The sequence below is a fragment of the Cornus florida genome, unplaced genomic scaffold (genome assembly GCF_030987335.1).
Source record: "Cornus florida cultivar Cherokee Brave unplaced genomic scaffold, ASM3098733v1 CherokeeBrave_3.0.0_Hap2_Chr07, whole genome shotgun sequence".
NCBI lineage: Eukaryota > Viridiplantae > Streptophyta > Magnoliopsida > Cornales > Cornaceae > Cornus > Cornus florida.
Window position 1 is genome coordinate 1,056,884 of NW_026775577.1, and position 23,763 is coordinate 1,080,646.

The window sequence follows — 23,763 nt, forward strand, 5'->3', positions numbered from 1 at the left end:
AATAGAATGTTCATTCCAACCATTTATTTATTTGGTATGCAGGAATAAAATGGAATAACCATTCCAATAGAATGAAAATCCATTCCATTACTAAACTTATGGAACGCTCATTCCATTCCATAGTAAGATTACATATTTTTGTAATATTCCCAATAAACCCTTAGTCACATTCCAATAAGTCAAAAATATTTCTCAAAAACCAAAAATATTTCACATTTCTCGAGTTCTTTATTAGATGTAATAAACGTCTTTCACCTGAATATACCTAGAGTTGCCATTGACAAAAAGTAATATCTCATTAAAAATAATATTTTATTTTATTTTAATGTTTTTCTTTATTGATAGTTGATTTTATTAAAAAGTAATGTAAGCCAATGAAAAGGGCATTTTTGAGAAAAATCAGTCCATTCCAGATTTAATAATAGTTAACCAAATAATAGAATATTAATAATCATTCCATTCCATAATAATTCACCGTGTCACACCAAACATTAGAATGGTAATACTCATTCCATTCTATTCTCATTTCATTCCAAATTGTATTATATTCTACTCCTACACACCGAACGTAACCTAATAGGTGGAATAGAATGTCATTCCATTCCATTGTACGTGTACAATGTACCAAACTAGGCCTCATAGATTTGACGAAGGATCTGGACGGGACAAGCTCAAGCTTGTGAGCAATATTCGAGTCCAGTTGACTTAGTTTGTTTGCAGTCTAACAGAGATTGACCAACTTGTGTTGCGATTGATATGTCAAGCAGCATGACACAGCGCAATATGCGTGTGTACATATTATTGCAAAAACAATAAATAACACTGTATCGGCATGATTAATCTTTGTTTTCAAGCAAGTTTGATCATGGCCATTGCAATGTGTTCTGAGAGCTTTAGAAAGCCTGTTTTGATATTCAAAATGTGAAGAGGGTTTTTTTTAAACTGGGACTGGAATTTTGAAAATTAGAAAAATCTTAAGTATAGAAACTAATGCAAAATAAAAACTTCAATGTTATCAAATAATCATTTTTTATGGACCCCAATTGTTTTCCCATTGTTTTATAGGCCACTGGTTTGCATGAAGCAATGCCTACAGGCTACATTCACGTGAAAGAAACATTTCGCTTTCACCGGGTCAAACAAATGCAAAAAAGAAATTTAAATTTATATTAGATACATTCAGCCTTATCGTTGCACCAAGGCTCTCCATGATCTACTCTTAAGAATTAACATGCAACTTTGCAGCTTCTTATCAAAACCACAACATTCAGCTTTCCCACATCATATACTAAGGGAAGGTTTTTTTCCAGTACAATTCGTTAAGCTTCAGAAATTTTCCAAATCTTATTACCGTAGGCTTATGATTCTTCGCATCTTGTATTCTATGGCAAATGAATTTGTAATTGACTGCATACAAGTTTACCAAGACTTCTTATCCCTGCAAGTTTATGCATAAGGAACAAGTTTAAAGTTTCAGGAACACTAACATGATTCCAACATCAGAAAGTCAATGTTTATTGATTGATCTTCCCAACGGATACTACTTGCTGTAATTCGTTATCTATTTTCTTTCTACATTTACCAAACTGACCTCTATAGCGATAAGCTTCCAAATTGTTTGTTCCACTCCTCATATGTACCGAGTTCATTCAAAGATACAGAGGGCCTCACCTCTTGCAATGCATCCACAAAATCCTGCAAAAAAAAATTCGAGGAATCATACTAAACTTTATTGCATGGGCCTCTAGGTGTTCTTTATCACATGTGCGCGAGTTATTACCTGGAGAGTTACTGTCCTCATATCCTCTTTTTTCAGCATTGTAATTTCTATGCCCTGTCTCAGGGCCTCTCTTAGTGGACCCATGGAGGCATCCTTCACTAGATTTTTCATATCTGATCCTGAATACCCTGGAACAAATGGGGGAAAATATATATATACATATATGAAACACAAAGGGGGAAAATATATATATACATATATGAGACACAAAGGAAGGACGCAAAAAACAAAAACAAAAAAAAAAAAAAAAAAAAAAAAAAAAAGGGAAAAGGAAAAGTAAAAGAAAGAAGATAGCCTAAATGTTAGCTGTCAACGAAATCTAGGATAAATAAATAAATAAATGGTTTCGCTACGAACTGTATAAAGCAGATACCTTCAGTTAACTCGCATATCTTATCAGTATCCTCCTTTGAAAGCTTAAATAACCCATCCTTATCTAAGAGATTGCGGATGATCCATGACCTTGCATCTTCAGCTCCAAATAAAAATGGTTAACTACAGTCTACAGATACATTCTTATTTGATAAAAGGCACAACATTTAAGTGGTTCTAAATTGTACCTGAAGAAGGGAGGGGAATGTATAGTCGCTTAGTCAGTCGCCTTCGTGCTGCCTCATCAAGTTCTTGGGGTCTATTTGTTGCTCCTGGTTAATAAACCAATGTGTTATACGATTGCAAAATCTGCTGTATGTATTCTTTGAAGTCCCATCATTTGGGATCATCCACTACATGGTTTATAATATTTATTTGAATAATTCTTTACAGGATGAAAATTGATCGCCAACCAAATTTTAATCATTTATGTATAATATTTACTTTTAGGATTTTGTATATAGATTTTCTTGTTTCTGGCAAAACATAAAGATAAAAAAATAACCTGTAAAAATTAGTTTTGCCCATTACAACTTCATTAGAGAGCAGAAATCTAGAAAAACATTTTAATTTCATCCAAAACTAGAGCTAGAAACACCTCATTTCGTTTCATTCATGTTCTTCACTTCCTTCTTCTCAAATCCAAGGGTAACTACTCATTTTTAGAATCTTGTTATAGAGAGAAAGTGCTCCCAAAATTCTACCCGAAGAGGGACTTATATTAGCAAAGGCATGGTGTTATGGTTGAATTCTCAGTTGTTAACTGCTGACTAAAATATTTCATCACAATCAAGCACTGGTTCAAAAGATTCCTTTAATGCAGAAATGGAAAAAATTCAGCAGTTCAGCAATCACCTATAAGCAGAATTTGCTCACTCCCACTATCAAAGCCTTCCATTTCAATAAGAAATTGGGTCTTGAGTCGTCTACTTGATTCATGTTCACCTTCTGATTTGCGCTGCAACCATACAGAAGTTCTCAGAAGAATATCTTTCTCCACAAGCAAGACAATTGAACAATACAGAAGTAGTCTAATAGACCACACAAATGGTCCTTCAGATGTATATTGTAATGTTAGTATAAACTGCGCATAATAAATTTAAGCTCGAAGTTGGTGACTAAGGTCAAGATATGCTGTAATCGAACTTTTGTGTGATCATTTAATTTTTTCACATAGAAGCAAATACAGGTGATTTCTTTTTAGCAAATAGCAACCAGTCAATGTGAATTATGTGTTTAATAAATATAGAACTCAGTACAGCATATGTAGGGGCTGGCCCATGCCTCATAACTTCATGTTTCCTTCTTGATTCAAAGGTCAGAATCTAACATACCTGAGACAAAAGTGAATCTATTTCATCAACGAATATGACAGCCGGTTGACGACAACTGGCAACTCCAAAAAGTGCTCTCACTAGCTTTTCACCCTCACCGATCTACAATCACCAATTGACATTTAATTACCTGAATATATTAGGCTTACTTGTGTAAAATATAACAAGTTTTTTTTTCTTTCATATAATGATCTATCAAGGTACAAGTACAACAGCAAAGTTTGTCTACATTCCCACATACAATATTAGACTTATATTTCTGGTACAAAAGGTGGACCATAATGGAAAGAAATGTTTCCAATAGTTCATACTAGCTTCCTTAGATTTATAAAGCACAACACAACTATTCACTGGAATAAAATGTAATGACAACTATTAGTACTTCTATGAGATGTATAAAGAAGTCACTACTGATCAAATGGCAGGACCTTTCACTGGGTGATAGTATTTCTGGTGCATAATAGCAGCATTATTCTTGATATTTTGAATAGATAAAGAGCAATTAAAACTTTTTTTTTATTGACAACTTCATTCCGATACAGCACACCAATTATATAAAATCGAAGTTAATTAATTTGTATCCTTGTTACATTGTGCAAGACAGGAGAGTAGTAACATTCACAATCTGACAATTATTTGGTCCCAGAATTTGTAACTTGGGGATCATTGGGAATGATGCCACTATAATTTCAATTAATTTTTCCAAAAAAAGAATATCAGAAAATTTAGCCACAGAGACAAAACTAAAATAACAGAAATGAAAAATACCCATTTGCTGGTTAACGAACTGGCAGATATGTAGAAAAAGGTTGCTTTAGCCTCTCCAGCTATGGCTTTCCCTATCATTGTTTTACCCGTTCCCTAAGACATGAGAAAAAAAATGAATGAATGAACGACAAAACGGTAATGCTTTTTCTCTCTCATATTTAGGGGCAACGTATACTTACTGGGGGACCAAACAGAAGAAGACCTCGTCCAGGAGAACGGCAACCTTTAAAAATGTCAGGACGTAATAAAGGCCATATAACCATCTCAGTCACACATTTTTTAGCATGATCCAAACCAGCTAGAGAATGGACGAGCAAAAAAAAAAAAAAAAAAATGGTTAAAACAAAATGTCCAAATATATAAACTTACTGCGAGAATCTGAAAATGGGAAAAGTCTGCAGCATCTTATGTTTACCAATATCATCCCAGCGAACATTGGGATCCCGATCCATTATCTCATTACTGACATGTTCAATCAGACGAGGTTCTAAATTCCGTAATTTCTCAGGAAGCTCGCCATCAGGACCACATAACATTTCCAAACTAAAATAAAAAAATATTGAATGTATTAGAATAAGCCTGCATAACACTCACAGTTCACCATCATTATCCACATAGAGAGATTCTTAAATGGTTGGAGCCACTTTCAGATACCACTTATTAGAGAAAATTAAGAGCTTATGAGAAAAAAGAACTCTTGAGGGAAAACAAAGATGCATTTAAACTAAATTTCAAAAACAAATTTATATAAACTAACCATCTCTTTGTTGAGTCATCTATTCCATCATCACCCTTCCCTCCAACACGCGAAGTCATATTACCCCCATTACCCCCATTGGATCTGATAGGGGGAACAAAATTACCACGGATGCCACGGCGTTGGAACCCATATGATCTGACACCATAACCTCTGTTGGACGCATTGTTGTCACTTTGTGGTGAGACAGAAGCACTTGCAGATCCCCCCAGACCTCGTCTTTGCCTTGCATCCATTTCCTACAACATGGAAGGGATGAACTAATCAACATTGCTGAGAAAATAGAAATGTCAATTTCTTAAAAACTGCAAATAAAAGGTTGATATTGTTAATATAATAAATATTCCAGGTATTGGGTAACTCAACTTATAATGAAAAGTATATAAAAGTATAAAAGTATGATTCTACTTCCCTGTTTGACAACTTCAAAATGCCATGCCTTTTTTTCTTTTCATTTTTTATTAAATACACAAAGCCAGATTTCAGCAACATAAAAAAAATTCACTTGTCACTGCCTAATTAGGCTATTCTTGATCTAATGCCAGGGGAAACATGTTTGCGAAACCTTCCAAGCTTATTTCACATCCAAATTATACAGCAAATCTAGTGAAGGTTGGTGACAGCATTTTTTTGTAATATCATGCTGGAAAACTGAAGATTTTTTTGGCATCTAACTATGTCTGCAAGCAAAATACTTTTTCCAAAAAAACAAAAAAGAGGTTGACACTTCATCCATCTCAGTTCTTTTGATTAGTCATTGTAATTAGATCAAACTGGAAATTTTATTACTGGTAATCAATCTTCACAGAGATATAGCAGTATCCCTTGTACATACTTCAGTTAGGATTTCTTAGATTGGTGTCTACTCGTGTATGAAGAACGTGTATAGCTTTGTTATTAGAGTAAAAAAAAACACTTACACTAACAGAAAATATTCCGTAAGTGGCTGATAATAGTAGCAAACCAAAAGAACAAAGAAAAGGTTTTGAGAAGTAGATATTATACCAATTTTGCTCTGGCAGTTACAAATCCATTCCCAGAAGCATTAGTGTTAGCTTCTTCATTGCTTAATTGTGGCTTCACATTTTCATCTCTCGGGCTATCAATGTCCATGTGCACACGTTTTGTTCCCAAACCATTTCCGTGAGCTCTTTCATCCTCATCAACTTTTAAAAATGTAGAGATGTTGTGACCCCTGGGGTGGTTCTGATATGAATGAATCTTTTCTACAATAACAGAGTCCTCATAACTGTTACTTTTAGAATTCTTGCAGGAGCCATTATTTGCCTTTGAGATGTTTCCATAAAACGATGTCAACTTTTCCTGTGTAAGAACTTTTGAGGTCTTGCAACCCAAATTGTCCTGCCTGTCCAATTGGTATCCCTAAAGACAAATGGTTCTCTTCATCAGTTCTATAGTTTTGATAAACAACTAACTCTTCTGATGATCATGAAATCTAAAATTACAAAAACAGGTCCACTCTCGAAGGCTTCAATGGAATTTTTATTCACTGGTGAACAACACATACTTCTCCAGCACATTATTCAAAGAATATAAAGAAAGTTGAGTTTATTATAACCAGACTAACAACAAAATTAGAGAAATGTAACGACTATATTACTGTAAGAGAAGGTTGCACTATGAAAAATATACTGAAAATAAACAAAATCAAGGATGTGAAGGAGAAAATTTCAATATTTAGCACATTATACCAATTCATTCAAAGTTCTTCCTTTAGACTGCTGAAAGAGAACTCGGAAGTATTTTGACTGCTTAATCTTGTCAATGTCAATATCTCCTCTCTTGCCAAACACACAACCTGGATCTATGCCTGCTTGCTCAAATGCTTGGCTGAAAATATCCACATATAAATAAATAAATATATCAAAAACTGTAAAAGAGAAGATATTATGAGGAAACAAAACAGTAAATAGACTAATAGCTAAATGAATAAACATATGCCAATTGAAGGAGATTAATGTGCAAATTCTTGACACATAAATGAGATATATATATATATATATATATATATATATATATTATTTTTTGATAATTAGTTGTGCAGAGCAACAGAAACTGAAATTTGTAATACTAATATCTACCGAAAAGAATTGATTCATTATGAAATTTGAACTTCAGCAATTCAAACCTAATTTGTACTTAATTCTCCTACTGAAAATTAATTGGTCCAATAATAATTAGTTCTAATATTCAGAATCAATCTCAAACTTACCATTATGTTTAGTTCTCAGCGTCAAATCTAGGTTTTGAGAAGTAAAACAAGGCCTACTAAACATTTTCATCCATTTTCTCTAATTAATTTGAGAAATATAACAGACAGTGAGGTTTAAACATCATCAAACCCCTCCAAGAACAGGAAAAATAAAAACTTACAAAGCATTTTCATGTTCAGCAAATGCGAAATTGGAAACGATTCAACTTAATTTGTACTTAATTCTCCTACTTGAAAGTAATCGGTCCAATAATAATTTGTTCTAATCTTCAGAAGCAATCTCAAACTTGGCATTATGACAAGTTCTGAGTGTCAAATCTAGGTTTTAAAAAGTAAAACAAGGCCCACTAAGCATTTCCATCAATTTTATCTAATTAATTTGAGAAATATAACAGAGACAGCAAGGTTTAAACATCATCAATCTCCTCCAAGAAAAGGAAAACTACAAAGCATTTTTCATGTTCAGCAAACGCGAAATTGAAAAAAAAAAAAAAACCTACACCACAAAACATACTTCAATTCAGTAAGATAAATCCTAACATCAATTAAAGAAATGCAAAAATGTGCTATAATCAATTAAAGCAAAATAGATAAGTGTGTGTATATCTATATGCATATATATATATATATATATATATATATAGAGAGAGAGAGAGAGAGAGAGAGACCGATTAGATTGAGGAAAAAGGGAGCGTCGAGCGAGATCGATCTTGGACAAGGCTTCGCAGCGAATGGGACGAATAAGGGCCTCATCGATGTCGGTGTGAGAATGGGAGTGGAGGAAGCCAACGAGACGGAGGGCGAGGATTTGGGCAGGGTTGAAATCTCCTTTTCGGAGAGCAATATCGGCTCCGAACAGAAGCGATAGAAGTCTCTTGAGGTTCGTGTCGACTTCATTTCTCCAACACACCTCTGCCGTTTCTTCTTCCATCTTCTCCGATTTCGGCGGCGATGATGAAAATTGCTCTGTGTATTCTTTTCCCGCCATTTATTTTTGCTTTTTTACAAGAGGAATACAAATGAATATGAGTGGAATAATTAAACATTACTTCCGTTCTGTTTCTGGTATTAACCCATATTGTTTGCCAAAATTACGAAACCACCAATTCATCTCGATTGTGGTTAATTAGGGAATATTAAGTAATCAGCATGCTACAATTGATTTTTTTTATTATTATTATTTTTTTTTAAGGTAAGAAGCGTTAGAAGTTAGATTAATGCAGAGAGTAAAAGGCACTTCAAAATTTATCAGAAACACTAACCCACTAAACTATCAAGGCATCTACACCATGAGGTTACAATGACCATTTTGTAATTTATAATTTATGAATTGTATTGTGTATGCTTTATTATAAAATGTAAATTCATATTAATTTGTTTTAGGATAAATTAAAGGGAAGTTATAATAGAGTTAAAGAGGGGGAAAAAAAAATTGAAATGTTCTTTTCAAAAAGGGCATCATCACACTAAATAAAAGAGTATTTAATTCAATTGTTAAACGTAAGTCAATTATAAAAATTGATCAAGACTTTATTATTTTTCCTATAAGAAAATTAATCTATATAAAAATGACAAATATTAATTTACTTTAAGTAAAAGAAATGGGGTTGATATAAATAATCACAAACTCTCTTATTCTTTTGATTCATTTTCTAAAAGAACTTATTTACTAAAAAGTTTCAACTAGTTACTAAATGAAATGGTACCTCAAATTTTGGGAGTTAAGTTATTCTTAAACAGTTCAAGTTTGAGTCAATTAAAGTTCAAACTGAGTACATTTTTTGAACTCATTTGATAAATTGATGAGACTTGTGTATATATCTTGCTTAATTATTTAGCTTTATTCGTAATCTTCCTCCTTAACAATGTGAATTTCAAGTTTGAGTTTGAGCGAGTGAAGTTCAAGCTCCATGAGCGATGTTGGAGTGCAAGTTGACTCGGATCGTTTTCAGTTGACCAGTGTTATTTGTGTCATGCTGGAAAAAATTTGACACCTGGGTGTTGCAATTGTTAGGTCAAGCATCTTGAAACAATGTTGTGTGTGTGTGTAACTGTATGTATGTATATATATATATATGGGAAAATTATATTTTGGTGGCCAAAATTAAATATAATTGTTCTATAGTAACTTTAAAGTCAAGAAAATATGCACAGTGACTAATGTTGAAACTTAATTGATATTAAGTGACCATTTAAGGATAATTTGGTCAAAAACACTTAAAAATTTGATAAACATTTTAAAAATAAATTTTAGATGATAAAATTGCCATCAAATACAACCCGGTAACAGTTGGCAAAATTCTGAAAATAATCAGTAATAGTCATTATTTCTTAAACTATAACTCATTAGTATTAAAAAATTCCTAAAATTATAGTCTTATATTTTAAGGAAGATCTCTCAAATAAATCAAACTTGTAAAGTATAATAACTATGTATTAAAAAATTTCTAAAAATCACAGTCTTTTTTTTTTTTTTTTTTAACTTAACCGGGGGTGTTCGGAATGGCACGAACCCTTAGGGCCCCTTAACAACCCGACTAATCTCCGAGAACCCGAAAGGGCACCTAGTCACTGCAAGGGCAGCGGAAGTTAGCCACAAAGAACACCTAGTGGGACTCAAACTGCAGACCTTGGACTTGCTAAGCTTTAAAATCTAGTGAGTAAACCACTGGGTCATATCTGAAGTGGATCACAATCTTTTATCTTAAGAAAGATCTCTCAAACAAATCAACTTGTAAAGTATAATAACTATATCTACAATTTTCTCGTCCTGCCTCTTAGAACCTTGAAGAAAACGATGTAGAACATCCGTCCTCAGTTCTGTCCCATCACTCCGATAATGTGTCGTCTCTTTGTTAGTCAATTTAAGTAAGTGTTTATTTAGCTTAATGTACAGGGTAAATTTGTTCACTTACATAATAATATATTATAAGAAGGTTATTTAGGTAATAAACCATCAAATTGTCACTTATTAGTAATTAAATTTTAGGTTTGATGACTATTCATCTTTTCTTGATTTTATGGTCACTTTACACCAATTATGTTTAATTTTGACGACCAAAATATAAATGTTTTCTGACATAATTAACCACTGTTTTCAAGCAAGTTTGATCATATCGACATGTAAAACTTTTCGGAAAAAAATATGTAGTCAATTGTTTTACTTGAATATCACTCTTCTAAAAGAAATAACTTTTCAATAATTTATTCCAATGTTAATAGGATTAAAAATTAAATATACATATTATTTTCAAAATCGATTCTAAGAGACCCAAAATGATCAATTAATACTAATTTCACATATTCCCTAGATATTTTTATGTGTGTATTTTTTTTTTTTTTTTAAATAGTTAGAATTTAAGAAAAAACGTTAGAATTGCACAAGAAAATAAAAACAATTGGGAATATATATATATATATATATATATATATATATATATATATATATTAACAAGACAAGAAGAGTTAGAAGGTAGATTAGTAGATGTAAAAAGTCGAAGTCTGGCACTCTAAAATCCACCACCACCGAAGGTAGTAACCAATTGGGCTATCGAGACATCTGCAATTCAGAATATATCAAAATGTTTAAAATAGTTTTATTCGATTTTGTTTAAAATATATATTTTTTTAATAAGTAAATTTTATTGAAGAACCGCTCAAAAGGGGAGCGAGAGCGGGTCCCAAGTACAAAAAACAAGGCCAAAACGTCTCAAGCCTTCAAAGATGCCCAAAAAACAAGCTCCTCTACAAATCGAAAATCCCTCCCTAAAACCCAACAAAAAAAGAGTGGAAAGAATAAAGAACTTAAGCATAAAGATAGGTTTTTCCTTTCCATCGAAGTATCTCCTATTTCTTTCAAACCAAATACACCTCCAAACACAAAGAGACGTAGCCCTCCAAGCATCCCGAATAAGAGCCCCCACTGAAAATCCTCTCCAAGCCTTAATCAACCCTTTAGTGGAGCTAGGCATCACCGACGGGATCCTAAACAACCCAATCATCAAGTCCCAACAGCCCCTAGCCATGCTACAATGCAGCAGAAGGTGATCAACAATCTCTTCATCATGCAAACACAAATAACATCTATTAATCACCACCTGGTTCCTCCTCCTCAAATTATCCTGGGTTAAAATCCTACCCAAGATAGAAGTCCATGCGAAGAAGGCCACATTGAGGGGGGCTTTAGATCGCCAAATAGACTTCCAAGGGAAAAAGCCTTTAGCGCCAACCGTAAGACACTTGAAAAAGGACCTCACCTCGAATCGACCCTGAGGGTTGGGTATCTAAAGCCAACAATCAGGATCCCCAGCAGTGATCATTTGACGGTACAGAAAAGGCCAAAAATCGGGTGACCTCCTCAATCTCCCAATCCTGAAAGTGCCTCCTAAACTGAACATCCCAAGTCAGTCTCCCGTTATCAAGATAATAACAGTCAACCACCAAGGCCTGCTTATGAGAAGCAATCTTGTAAAACCGTGGGAAAGCGAGTGTAAGAGGAAGATCCCCACACCAAAGATCCTTCTAAAATCTGATCCTCCTACCATCCCTGATTCGAAAACGAACATGCTTACAGAAATCATCCCATCCCTCCGAATGCCAGTCCAAACCCCCACTCCCCTAGGACCCCGACCTACGAGAGAACACCACCCTCTACTATTCTCCCCAAATTTATGTGCAACAACCCTCCTCCAGAGCTAATGCATCTCCACCCCAAACCTCAAAAGCCATTTCCCAAGGAGAGCCTTGTTGAAAGGCAATAACCTCCTAATCCCTGAGCCACCCCTCCTAATAGGACAACAAACTTGCTCCTAACGAACCAAGTGAAACTTGAACTCTTTCTCTCTTCCCCCCCAAAGAAAATTGCGCTTCAATCTTTCAATCCTCTCTGCCACAGAGGAAGGAATCTGAAAGAGAAAGATGAAATAAGTGGGGAGACAAGAAATGTTACTCTTAATCAGAGTGACCCGACCCCCTTTAAAGAGATACTACTTCTTTTAACCCACCAATCTTTTCTCAAATCTATCCACAACTGAATCCCAACTCCCCACACATCTCGAGGGGCACCCAAGGGCAACCCTAAGTTGGAAATAGGAAAAAGCCAGTGCGACAACCAAGAATCTGTGCCAACCTCTCAATCTCAGGGACCTCCCCAACCGGTACAAGAACACTCTTACCAACATTCACCTTTAACCTAGAAATAACTTGGAATCAGACCAAAGCACATCTCAGATATCTCAACTGATCAGCATCAGCATCACAGAGCATTAAAGTATCATCAGCAAACATCAAATGGGAAATCTTCAACTGGCTAGCAGCATCGCTACCCACTCTAAAACCTCTCAAGAATCCCAACTCCACCACCCTCTGAATCAATCTACTAAGGGCCTCCATCACAAAAAGGAATAAGAATGGAGAAATATGATCCCTTTGTCTCAATCCCCTCGAACTAGAGAAAAAATCGGTTGGAGCTCCATTAACAAGAACTGAAAAACGAGCACAAGAGATGCAAAACAGAATCCATCTCCTTCACCGCTCCTCAAATCCCATCATATCCATCAAGTAGAGGAGGAAACTCTAGCTCACATGATCGTATGCCTTCTCCATATCCAACTTGCATAAAACACCCGGATTCCCACTACTCAATCTGGAGTCAACACATTCGCTAGCAATAAGAATTGAATCCAATATCTGCTGACCTCCCACAAAGGCATTCTGAGAATCAGAAATGACACCATCTAAAACCTTCCTCAACCTATAGGCCAGGACTTTAGTAATCAACTTGTAAATACACCCCACCAAACAAATAGGGCGAAACTCCCTGACATCTAATGCCCTACCCCTTTTCAGAATGAGAACAATAAAAGTGGCATTCAAGTTCTTCTCAAAAGAGCCCTGGGCATGGAAAGCATGAAAAGTACCTATAATCTCCTCATGGACCACCTCCCAACTCTCTGAAAGAAAACTCATGGAGAAACTATCTGGACCTGGGGCTTTACCCCCATTACAGCTCTTCAACGCAAACAACACTTCCTTTTCAAAAAACGGCTCCTCCAGAACAGAACTGTAATACCCCGATATTTTAAATGATTTATTAATTGTGATTAATTAATTTTATTTTATTTTTAAATGATTTACTTGATTTAATTTTAATTAATTGCGTTTATGTTAATTTTTAATTGATTTATTTTATTGAGTGCTTAGATTAATTGTTTTATTTTAATTATATTTCGTGATTTTATATGATGACCGTTTGTATGTGTGCTTGATTATTAATTGAATTATTGATGTATTGATTTTATTGGTATGTGGTGACTTGGTTGTAATTTCTTGTTTTGTTTATGTGTTTCATGTAATTAGTTATTTTAATTTACGTGTTTATTTAATTATTTAATTTATTTAAATTAATTGGTTTTGGGTTTAAGGGAAGTTGGACCAAATGATACGGTCTTGGGCTTAAAGGAGGCCTTATTAGGTTAATTAATAAAGCCCATGGTTTTGTGATTATTTAAATAATCATTTTTGTATAATTATAAATATAATTAATTAATTAGTGTTATGAAAGAATATATATATAGATATATGTTTATGGATATATATATGTATATATGATTTAATTAATTAATAATTAATTATGGAAGAAAATATGCATATATATATTATATAAAATATGCGTGTCTAGATATATATATTAGTTAAGGATTATTAGCTTCCTTTTTATTTAGTAGTCATTATTGGTATAGGATTTGGTATTAATGTGTACAAATATACACTTAAAGTTTTATCAATAAAAGTTTGTCACGTTAGAAAAATAAGAGAGCTAGAGAAAGAGAAGAAGAGAGGACTGACAAGGAGGAGGTTAGATCTGAGAAAGAGGATGTTGGAATTAGAAGAAACAATTAAAGCTTAAAGCGTTAGTTTCGTTTCGAAACCTTCAGGCGAGTTATTTTCTAACTTTCCTCTTAAAACTCATAAGGATTTCACCTTAAGTATCAAAATTTAAGATTAAATTTATTGATTAAATGATGGTTAAAACGGAATATTTAAAATATGAATTATTATAAATTATTTTTGGAATTTTAGATTTTTTTTATTGTTGTATATATGTGTTGCATATATTTTAAAAATCAATTTTATAGGTTGATATGTGTCCCAAGAGGCTTAATTAGGTTTCTATATTTTCTGGAATTTTTCTGAAATTTTCTGGAATTTTTGGGAATTTATTAGAATTTATTTTTTTTTATATTTATTGGAAATATATATATATATATATATATATATATAATACTGTCTGTTTATATTTATATAAGTGGCGTCGGTGTACTATCGGCGTAACAAGAATAGGAATTTAATCCAGTGTTAGACGGTTCATATTATCATGGTGCACACACTAATCTAGCCCATTGGAGTATTTAAATATATGTGGATTGATTGGGTGTGATGCGAGTTCATGGAGATTCAGTGTACCACAAGTTTGAGCCATAGATGTGGTTTGATTAAATAGAGAACGGATTTAGTGCAGCGCAAGGGCATGAAGAACCATGTAGCTGCGAGAAAAGATCTGGTACGGCGCGCACTATCAGAGTTGATGCAGCGTTGAATCAGAGTGCGCCACGTGTCAGAATCTTAGTCTTTAATCCAGTGTGGACGCGCTCACAGTATCGATTGAGCTCAGCCTATTATTTTGCTTATTTTGTTACTCGAAATTGAAACGGTCATAACTTAGTCTTCTTAAATTCAAATTAGGTCATTCTTGAGCTCAAATTTAACGATTTTTCGTCCTCTTTCCAATGGTACTAATTTCGTTATCAGATTCCCATCATATTAAGATATATTTATGTTTTAGTGAAACGGTGTCAAAAAATTATTTACCGAGATGGAGTATTTATAAGAAACTATTTCTGACGAGATTTAGTAACATTTAAATTAAGTAAATATAATTAAATTAATATATTGTTATGGAAGGAAGTATATATATATATATATATATATATTGATATATATGTATATATATATATATGATTTAAATAATCAAATATTATTATGAATGGTATTATACATACTTACATATTATATAGTATATATATATATCATTTAAGATGATTAATATAAATTATTCTTATTTGGTATATCTGGATAGGCTGGTTATTAAAGTAATGTTATGCTTATGAAATGCATGAGATGTCTATGTGTGATTTAGTTCATCGTTAAGCTTAAAGTTGGTACATGGTTGAATTGTAGGCATGGATGAATTGCCAGAGGCTTAAATATATGGCCTAAATATATGTATGAATAAAACACATACATTGAAAGTATGGATGAGTTGCTAATTAAAAGTATAAATATATATACATAAGGAGGCATGGTTGAGTTGCCAATATATAAATAAATATATTTATAATGGCATGGTTGATTTGTCAAAATGTAATTATATTGCTGTGTGTTAGATGATTAAAATATCATCTATAGTTATTGTATGTATAGGTTAGATTATGATTAGATATTCTTAAATTAGAATAGTCTAGTACTTACAGGTTAGTGTATTATTTTATGCATATTAATAAAATAATACTAGTGGAGACATGGATGATTTGTCAAAGCTTAGATTTTGGATATGTGATTTAAATAATTAAAATCATTATCGGATTTGGGATTAAATATTATATTCTTTTAATTATAATTTATTATTTAAATGATTAAACAATTGACTAGGATGGGATTAAGGTTAAAGGAATTTCTTTTTAAAATAAATGGTAGATTGGTCTAGGAATGATTATTATTTTAATAATTATTTAATAGGTATGAAAATTTAATAAACTTATTAATGGATGTGATTAGTATAGTATATATAAATATATATAGACATGTATATCGTACTTTATTAAAGTTAAAACTTTATTAGGTTTGGTTTTGATCAGAAATGATCTACTTATTAGTTTTTAGAGGCTTGGTAGAGTTAACTTGCTCGTAGGGTTTAACCCACGATTTATTTTTCAGGTTATTAGAGGTTCCAGTCTCGAGGTTGAGGATCCGCAGCTAGGAGACTGTCATTCATCTATTCATCTTGTGTACTTTTAAGTAGTATTGGATTATTGGATATTGTTTTAAGGGGTCCTTGAGTTATGGGATTCCCGAGCTGTAACCATTGGAGAATTATTAATGGATTTATTATTTAATAGATTTTCCTTCAACAAGTTATTTATTCTTTTTATTTTCTTTTTATACTCCGTGCTTGTTAAGTACTTTAATTATTTTTTTGATATTCCTTGATTTTGTGCGCGGACTTGATCAACCCGTTCCGAAATTAGGGGGTATCAAAAGAACTCTTTTCACCCGATAGAGAGTCAAAATGAAGCCCTGCGAGCAAAGGTCTCCAACCAGCTGATTCTGTGAACAATCTCGAGTAGAAATCTGCAATACCCTTGCAAATCTCCTCCTCCTTACATAACACCTCCCCATCCACTCGGATTCTCCCAATATGATTGCCCCTTCTATGAGCATTAGCAAGTCTATGAAAAAAATTTGTGTTCTTATCCCCTTCCTTGAGCCACAAAGCTCTAGACTTTTACCTCCACGAAATCTCCTCCAAAACAGCAATCTCAGCAAACTCCGCCTGACACTCCACCCTCCTACGTCTCAAGGAGTCCGACAAAGATCCCTGACCCTCAATCCGATCAATATCAGTAATATCTGAAAAGACCCTATTCTTCCGCCAAACCAAGTTACCGAAAACCTCCTTATTCCAAACTTTAAGATCGTTCTTCAACAGACGAAGCTTACTTGCGAGAAAATGACTAGGGGAGCCACTCATACAACACCCCTCCCACCAGGATCGAACCCTCTCTAGAAAACCTTCAGCTCGAAGCCACATATTCTCAAATCTGAAAGGGGAAATAAAGGGTGAGCCAAAGTGGCCTGAACAACATCCGAGAACTTCTCCTCCCAATCGCTCGGCACAAAGAACCTGTCAAGACGAGAGAAAGTAAGAGGAGAATGACCACTAAACCACGTAAAAGAACCACCTACCAAAGGCAAATCAATTAATCTCTACTCATCAATGAACTCTGAGAATGACTCCATTTCAAATGTCCATCTTCCCCCTGTCGACCTCACAAAAGAAGAACGGACAACATTAAAGTCCCCTCCAACACACCAAGGCAACTCCCATCGTCTACGGACCTCTCCCAACTTCTACCAAAGCAAATGTTGTACACTGTCTTCTGAAGGACCATAAACACCAGAGAAGACCCAACGAAAACCAACCTCCAACAGAGAAAGAATGCAGGAAACAGAAAAGAGCCCCACCTGAGAGTCTCCAAAAGAAACCCAATGGTTATCCCACATGATAAGAACGCCACCTGTAGAACCAATCACATCTAAAGCAATCCACTCCACAAATCCCCCCCCCCCCAACAAGCTTCTCACGATCAAGTCCGTCATCGATGCAATCTTAGTTTCTTGTAAACACACAACATGACCACCCTCTTTCCGAATCACCGACTTCACAACTTTTCTTCTCTTCGGGTCATTGAGCCCCCGGATGTTCCATGAAAAAAGGCGTAGCTTCATGAGGAAACAGATGAAAAGTCACTCCCACTCCTCCTTCCACCGTCCCTCTCCCTAGACCCCTGTTCCTCCTTTCATAAGTGACGACATCAATATGACTCCTCTCCTCCCTCTCCCCCACCTCAACCTGCAACCCATCCCTTCAACCTGCCCTCTCCAAAATCTGAGCATCAATGACCTCATTAAACAATCCCATCGCCTCATCCAACCTACCTTCAAACGACACACCCAAAAGAGAACCCACCTCTCCACCCTTCTCTCTCAACCACTCCTTTTCCAAACTCACCTTACCCATACCAACCGCTGAAACTTCCATGCACTCCCCCTCTGGCCCCATCACAGCCAAAGAGACAACACAGTCAACATCATCACCACCCCATTCCTATTAAACCAAGCCCAAATCCTCTTCAAAGAAGGAACCTGAGCCTTCCTCCCAAGTATCGGAAGAGGAAGGGGAACCACAAGTCAAAGGCGTCCCAACCTCCTCATCAAACAAAGAACTTCTTAAGATGTTCTGCAAGCCTTTCAATGCTAAATGGTCCCGCAATTCCTTCAAAAAAAGGTTAGCTGTTACATCATCTAGCTTAATTTTCACATCCCTTCCCATGCAAACAGTAACTCCCTTGCTACTAAAATCACACAGCCGAGAGGAGCCAAGCCCAAAATCACAACCTTCACCATGATCATCAACCGCCGGTTCATCCTCCAAAACTGGGGACAAACATTGAGAACCCGACTCTCCCACGCCTTTATTTAACCCCAAACAACTTCGTGACTGAGAGAAAGAGGGAGAAATAGGTTGAAAAAATGGTACTCCATGTGAAATACTTGACTTGCCCGGAACAGAGTCAATCGGCGTTCTCGGAACCCACTTCTGCTTCGCCTTCCTTAACCATCTTCTACTAAAAGAAGGAAGAGACACATTTTTCTTCATACGGTGACCCTGAACAAATCCCTTAGCTCGTCTTCCTCCTCTAGACCGGTCAGAAAAAACGTCGGCTGGAAAAACATCATTGTTAATCACGACATTAAATAAGGGCTCAAAACGATTGCCCAACATTGCCCAGGAACGTCCTTAAATGACCCCGGCCTGCCCTTCAAATTGCGACCCAGGCCAACAGTCCCATCTACATCAAAATCATTCTTCAGGGCTTTCACACCTTCAGCAGGTCCACTAGAATTACAGGTCAAGACCAAAGGCTAGGCTGGCCCACGCAGGGAATGAGCACTTACTGCCAAAGACTTAGTCATCGGCCGATCCTTAGGCCTATCTCCACGAGCTTGCATCCTCGCCTTCGGAGCCCAAACATTTGAAACAAAATAGGAACCAGCTGTATTCCACCTAAAACGGCCACTCCCTGTGCGCCATCCACGTGTATAGCCAGCAAGACTCCTTTTTCCATGCGCTTGCATCACGTGAAAACCACCTCTCTGTCTTCCGCGATCCCACATCTGCAAGAACACCGAATGGCCAATCTTGTTGGAAGATCCACCCCTCTGAGTTTCCCAGAAGCCCATTTGCCGGCGATGATTAGACACACCCGCCAAACTTTCATTCCTTTTCTGAGTGAAAATCCGTCGAAAGCAATTAGAGTTGCGAATCCAGAGGGCGTCCCTCAACTCCTTCCATCATTGAAACTCTGTCAATCCCTTCTTTCCCATAGCATCCCACCTCAACCATTTGGCCTCCTTGAGCAAGTGCGAACCATCCCCTCCTTCAAGGCTATTCGTTGTCGGCACAAATTCCAGTGGCTTCTTATCCCACACAGCAACCTTATAACAAAACCGATCGTTGTGGACGAAGACAAAAGAGGGACAAATCCTTCCTTCCGAAACTGTGATACGAACCCGTTCAACATCCACGGCTTCGTCCGCATCCACCCAAATAAAACCACCACATAAATCCCCAACCGTCACGAACAAGGCATGATTCCAGAGATGAAGAAGTAGCCCATAAAGTGTCATAATCTTCAGCCCCTTGCCTTTTAACACCTCAGAACACCCAACTCTGAAACTCCAATTGTCTACCCGTAAGATAGCCGTCCCCCAATCACGGTGCCCCTCTTTGAGTACCCTTGAAGCTTCCGCTGAGGATGGAAAGCGAAACAACGGCAAGGAATCCGGCAGAGGAGACACCACAACTCCAGATGAGACTGTCCAAACACGATTCGCCCAAGCCGCGATTTGAGCTCTATCTCCCACTTCCTTATCAAACTTGCCCACCAAACACGAACGAAGATCTTCTCGTCTCCTTCCAACCGAATCATCATCCAAGAAAATCGAAGGCCCTCTATACGTGTTAGCAGATCTCGCAGTCCCGCCTTGAAACAGAGAGGCAACCTAGCAACTTCCAAGAACGAGCGCATAACAAAAGATGGCGAACACAAAAAGCACAAAACCTCACACCCAACTGAGAAAGAGAAAATGCGAAAACGAAAAATGACAGAGGATTTTACCGGAGTTAATGACTCCAGTGACTGGTCGGAGTAGTAGACTCTGGCCGCATCTCAGTCACAGCAAACTTAGGAATCTAATATTGAAACATACAACCCATTGTTTAAAATAATTTTATTCGATTTTGTAAAGTATTTTTCAAAAATCATACGAACAGATATAATTCGTATATCATGAATTTACTAACTAGGTTCATTACAACTTTGACTTGCAAGAGACGACTAAAGCTGACATACGCGACATAATTCCAATGAATTGGCTTCATAAATTAGAGCAAGTAAACTAAAATAAGAACATCACATTCCAACAAGTTAGTTGCTGTAACTGCGAGTCTATAGTTCTCACTCAGGCAATTGGAGAAAGCGATTGCGTGGATATATTGATCCTATAGTTTAGAACACGACGAGTTCAAGAAAAAAGAATTCAAATGTGTGGGCAAGCACATGATCAGCTTTCAGGCTTTGAATCTTAATTCTCAAGTCCTAAGCCCAGGTTTCGAGACCGGTAAAGAAGAGAAAGTAAAGTAGGGTTCATTTCTTAGTGGTTCCAAAGATGATAAGCAGAAAACAGACCCCAAAAAAATTCAAACAGATTAGACAGACCACATATGGTCATATTTTTTTTAAAAAGTAAACATAAAGAGTTCAGTTTTCCAAACTCTATAATATGTCAACTTTGCATTTTATTTAGGTACACTCAAACCAGAAGGCACTAAAGAGTCTCCTCCTTCAAAGGCTGTGTCTCAAGCTACCATAACAGAACAATTTAGAATGAAGGGGCTGTGCCGATTTCGGCCACTGTCAAGAGGCATCCACTGCAATTCCTCCTCTGCATCAGGATTTGGGCAGCAAGTGTATATAGCCATGCAATTACTAACAGAATAACATGAGGAACCAATCACAAGCAGCTCATTCCCCAGAGACTTGAATGCAACACCCCAACCTCTATTAGAATCAGCTCTCACCGGGACTGACCCCAAGTGCTTCCATGTGTTGCTCTTCTTCAAGTACACTTTCAGTTGGTTGGAGGAAGCCTCAAGTGAGTAGAGCTCATTATTCACAACAGCAACAAGAGGCGGAGAATGGCAATTCAAAACCGGATCATCTTTCAACATGTCCGGGATCAGAACCCAATTGTTCCTAGCCTCATTGAAGAATTCCCCACAAGTGAGAGCTCCATTCTCGTTTCGTCCCCCAATCACGTAGAATCTGTTGTCAATGTAACACCCCGAACACAGCTTCCTCCTACGTTTCATCCTCGGAAGGGGCTCCCATGACTTACTGTCTGGATTGTATTTTTCAGCAGTGTTATAGACTTCACTATTTGCCTCTATCCCAATGCCACCGGCTACAAAAGCATAAGGACCGGACGAGGCAGATGCAAACAAACACCTTGGATTGATCATAGAAGGGCCTTTGTACCATTTGTTCATTCCCAATTCATATCTCCATAGAACAAGCCCATCAATCTCTCTACCCGAAACAAGCAAATGAGACCCTGCACAAACTGATTCTTTATCCCCGGATGTGAAGCAAAAATCAGTAGGTAAAACCGGGAGCTTCCTACGAGACTTGAATTCCCTGTCAAATGCCCACCAAACAGTCTCCCCAGTGGCTAAAATGAAAACAGATGACTCTTTAACCCCAATGTCTCTCCTAATCTTAAATAGCTCACCACTCCTTAATAGATCTAAATACCTCTTGTTCACAAAGCATAACTTCCAATATTCTGACCTCGGAACCCTGGCCAAGATCAGAGCCTCTAACTCATAACTCAGCGAGGGAACTGCTTGAGAGTAATCTGCATCCTGAGGTTCTACTTCCACACCCGATGAAACGTGGTGCCTACTGTCATAACCAGAACAAAGTGTGAGCCAGTTTCGATCCAATCCGATTTTCATTTCACAAATCCTAATCTTTTGAGGTGGAGGACAACCAAAATTGCCCCAATAGCCATTACTAGGATTCCCATCGAACCGAGCTTTCTTACTCAGACAATAACCATACTTGCCCAATCCCCCTTCCCTTTCTTCCCCTGTATCTCTTTCCTTTCCTTTGAACATTGAACAATGCATTCAAATCTTCTGTATCTTCAACAAATTGAAAAAACCACGAATATAGTTACGACAGAGTAATCAACATGTAAGAATTAAAAGAAATAAACAGTTTTTCTGTTACATTGACAAAAAAACAAAGAGCTAATTTAACAAACCAGCATAACCTAATCACTAAATCTGCAATCCAAATGGAATAATCAGATGACAAATTGAGACCAAAACACTTATCAAAAATAAAGATTAAAGTCCAAAACATGCAAAATACAGCAAATTTTTGAATAACCAGATGAGACTTTGACACAAAAAAGGAACCATTTTTTTATATCATACCAGAACATGATTCAAAATCAGCTCTAATACACAAAAAGCCGAGAAAAATTTAAATACCCACATGAGAAATTGACTCCCAGAAGAAAATTGTTTATGCCACAACTTGATCAGGCTTCAAAAAAATAAATATATAAAAATCAAATCAAATCAAATCAAATAAATAAACCGTCCATGAACATGTAAATTTAGTCCCAAAAAAATCCCTTGTCAAGGGATGATCAAAATTGGATTTTCAAACAAACCTTAGATTAAAGCCCAAATACTATATATATATATATATTATGGCATAGCTTGATCAAGAGTCAAGAGATGAGTTACCATGCCATAAAACATATAGAATAGGACAAAGAGCTTACCCATATTTCATGAAGATACCAAAGTTTATATAGAAACATAAACACAGAGAGAGAGAGAGAAAGAGAAAGAAAAGCGTACCCCAGAAGTCAAGAAGGACGGCTATGGTGGAAATTGAAATAAAAATGAGTCGTCACAAGTCTCTAGAGCATTAAATGGTTAGGGCTTTAACGACTGAGTGTAGTAACTAGAAACCCTATAAGTTTTCACACATGAGAAGAGAGAGAAGGGGAGAGAGAGAGAAATCTATATATATATAAGGAATATATATATATAGAGAGAGAGAGAGAGAAAGGGTGGTGCGGCCATTAAGGCACAGAGAGGTGAGAATTATTGTATTGAAATTGTTCTTCGCAAATCAGACCTCCCCATTTGCTGGGGTTTATGCATAAATTAGTGGGCGAGTAGTGATTAAAATACTTTGAAATCATTAGACACAACAATGCCAATAACAACAACATCGTCGTCGACTTCGGGAAAGGCAAGTTTTATAGAGAGAAAGGGAGAGGAGAGAGGAGAGAGAGAGAGAGAGAGAGAGAGAGACTGGTTTTGTTGCTGCTGTGTTTCCTTCTGCATATTATTTTGCCATCTATACATATAATTTTTTAAATTGCATGTGACTGTGAGATGTCACAGGAAGTGGTTTCTATTTTTAATTTCAATAAATTAATGGTATGGAATGTAAATTCCACGCTCTACTGCAAGCACGTGCTATCACTCGCATCCACTACTTCTTCTTCTTCTACTACTTTTTTTCTTTTT

The 23,763-nt window shown here is 36.1% G+C and overlaps 2 protein-coding genes across 2 annotated transcripts; both read right to left on the bottom strand.

The window, feature by feature from the left end:
• Positions 1-1,043: 1,043 nt before the first annotated feature.
• LOC132315653 (ATPase family AAA domain-containing protein FIGL1-like) lies at positions 1,044-8,602 on the bottom strand. Its single transcript, XM_059813993.1, has 14 exons — positions 7,913-8,602; positions 6,724-6,862; positions 6,017-6,394; positions 5,012-5,250; positions 4,670-4,797; positions 4,434-4,552; positions 4,255-4,347; positions 3,487-3,588; positions 3,008-3,110; positions 2,341-2,424; positions 2,154-2,249; positions 1,781-1,908; positions 1,592-1,695; positions 1,044-1,438 (listed from the first exon to the last, which is right to left on the bottom strand). The coding sequence occupies exons 1-13, from the start codon at positions 8,230-8,232 to the stop codon at positions 1,594-1,596; spliced, it is 2,031 nt and encodes a 676-aa protein (XP_059669976.1). The 5' UTR covers positions 8,233-8,602; the 3' UTR covers positions 1,044-1,438; positions 1,592-1,593.
• Positions 8,603-20,611: 12,009 nt separating this feature from the next.
• LOC132267394 (F-box/kelch-repeat protein At3g27150-like) lies at positions 20,612-23,536 on the bottom strand. The gene is made up of 2 exons (XM_059768559.1): positions 23,083-23,536; positions 20,612-22,350 (listed from the first exon to the last, which is right to left on the bottom strand). Exon 2 carries the CDS (start codon positions 22,333-22,335, stop codon positions 21,004-21,006), a length of 1,332 nt encoding a protein of 443 aa, XP_059624542.1. The 5' UTR covers positions 22,336-22,350; positions 23,083-23,536; the 3' UTR covers positions 20,612-21,003.
• Between the last annotated feature and the right edge of the window lie 227 nt (positions 23,537-23,763).